At 45.1% G+C, this 2,415-nt stretch overlaps 1 protein-coding gene across 4 annotated transcripts in view; it reads left to right on the forward strand.

The window, feature by feature from the left end:
• LOC110287941 (zinc finger protein 844-like) overlaps nucleotides 1-2,294 on the forward strand; it is a 5,341-nt gene extending 3,047 nt beyond the window's left edge. Inside the window, exon 4 of one of the 4 annotated variants that reach the window (XM_029473781.1) lies at nucleotides 104-2,294. In XM_029473781.1, the coding sequence (XP_029329641.1) occupies nucleotides 104-365 (262 nt within the window). In that variant the 3' untranslated portion in view covers nucleotides 366-2,294. Of the gene's footprint in view, nucleotides 1-14 lie in introns of all 4 variants that reach the window. The other 3 variants (XM_029473782.1, XM_029473779.1, XM_029473780.1) reach the window with 3 other exon arrangements.
• Nucleotides 2,295-2,415: the final 121 nt, after the last annotated feature.

The raw sequence follows: 2,415 nt of genomic DNA on the forward strand, positions 1-2,415 counted from the left end.
TCTTCAAATTCATAAAAGAACACATACTGGAGACAGGCCCTATAAATGTAACCAATGTGGCAAAGCCTTTCCTCGTCACCACCATCTTCAAAACCATGAAAGGACACATACTGGAGAGAAGCCCTTTGAATGTAACCAATGTGGTAAAACCTTTGCTTGTCACAGAGATCTTCAGAGGCATGAAAGCACACATACTGGAGAGAAGCCCTATGAATGTAACCACTGTGGTAAAGCCTTTGCATATCACAGTACTCTTCAAAGGCATAAAAGAACACATACTTGAGAGAAGCCCTATGCATGTAAAAAATGTAAAGCCTTTGATTACCACAGCTACCTGCCAAGTCATGAAAGGACACATGCGGTAGTGAATCCCTATGAAAGTAACCAGTTTGGTAAAGCCTTTGTTTGTCACAGCCATCTTCAAAGCCATAAAAGGACATATACTGGATAGCAACCCTATGATTGTAATCAGTATGGGAGAGCATTTGCATGTCACAGCAATGTTCAAAGGCATAAAAGAACACGTACTGGAGAGAATCTCTATGAATATAAATAATGTTGTAAAGCCTCTGCATGTCACAGTGTTCTTCTTCTTTTTTTTTCATCAGATTTTAATTTTAATTTACCACGTACGTACAACGAAGCACTGCCTTTTCCTTAAACAATGAGCACACCAGGGGTAAGACAACTGTTTTGAATTTCTTAACTATAAGATTTCTTCCTAACAGAACTGTGAACTTTGGATCACCTACAGCAAAATACTGGAGAGAGAGCCACTGTGAGTTTTTCTTGGTTGTCTTTTTTTTTTCTTTTTTTTTTTTTGCTGTTGCTAATCTCAAAAGTCCATTGAGCCCTTTGGTGTGATTACACTGAGACCTTGGATGGAAAAAATAAACCCCCAAGCAGTAAACAAACTCCCAAGTGCTCAGGCTGAAAAGAGTCATTCCAACCCAATAGCGGCTATGCGGTTGAAGAGAGTTGCCAAGTCCCCTAGCATGCTGAAAACGCTTCGCCCAGGCTGGGGCAGGATTTTAACCTCATCTGTACTTCCTTAACAGATATGGCCTGTAAGCAGATGCTCTTGGCTGTATGCACGGGACTAGGTGGCAACGTTCTAAAGGCTAGTCATCTAGACATTACACACCAAGGCGACAGCAGAAACAAAATTCACTGCCAATGCCTACAGATGTTTAATCTCTAGAACTGCTTTAAACCACATGAAACGGCACTGGTTTTGAAAGGATTTCCAGAGCCTAAGCAACAGGAGACAATCCAAGTTTTAGGATTTAGGAAAAAAAAAGAGTTCAATGGCTGACTAGACTAAAAGAACCAACCACACATTCAAGCAGCCCTTTGGACAAACACAGCTTTTCTGATATACAGTTTCCACAGCAGGGCATGCCAAAGGTCTGACTGACAGTAAAACCCACGAATGAGCCCACACAGAGGTGGAGCAGACAGACACCTGCCCGCCCCCTCGGGTGTCTGTGCTGGTTCTGCGCTCCTTCGGTGACTGCTGCCGGCGCCCTGTACAAACTCAGGGACATTCCTAAGTAGGCAGCCAGCATGTGACCTGACTGAAGTAATACAATGGAATTGAAATGGTATCGTCTTACATTAAAGGCTCAAAGTGTCAATGTCACTAGCAGTTGCCCAGAAGGTAAGGATTCATAACTACTTAAAAACATACAGAATGCAGATGAGGGTTAAACCCAGGCCAGCCGCAATAGTATTGCTCCGAGAGCTAACTCAGCCTTAGAAATTGTCAAGAAAAAAAAAGTTGCTCTACTCTAGGAGACTAGTTCCACAGATAACGGCAGCACTGTGTTTCACAGCAGCAAGAATGGACTCAGGACCTTTGAACTTCCTCCCATCCCCCCACCCTATTTAAGATTCTGAGGCCTTGTCACACTGAGGAGGGGAAGGAAAAGGGCAGAGAGGAAGGAGATGGCAAGGAGACCGCTATTTCCAAACGGCTGAAGGCTTGACACAGATTTGTTCTGTTTGTGTCCAGAGAGCCAATCGAGAAAGGACTTGGCTGAATACAAGAAAAACAAAGCCAAAGAGCAGGTGTGTTCACAAATGCTCTGTCCCACGTGGCCGGCAAGTGAGCGGGTCACCCCCTACCCAAGGCCAGATCTGGTTATCCAAGCAGCCTTCCACCAGCCCAGGACGTTACAGTAGGTGACTGCTACCTCCCCCACACCAGACCTCCAGAAGCAAGGCCATTGTGGGGAGCAGGTGTGGCAGCAGTCCCAAGAAGGCACCAGGGACTGCAGCTAAGTCGTATGACTTGCACCTGACTTCCTCATATAAACCACAAACATCGTGAGAGCTGCGCAGGTGTACCAGGTTGCTGGCAAGCCATTTTGGTGGAGATATGCCCCTGCTGCCCTGATTAGCTGAAGCTTCATA

The sequence above is a fragment of the Mus caroli genome, unplaced genomic scaffold, assembly GCF_900094665.2.
Source record: "Mus caroli unplaced genomic scaffold, CAROLI_EIJ_v1.1 scaffold_12550_1, whole genome shotgun sequence".
Lineage (NCBI taxonomy): Eukaryota > Metazoa > Chordata > Mammalia > Rodentia > Muridae > Mus > Mus caroli.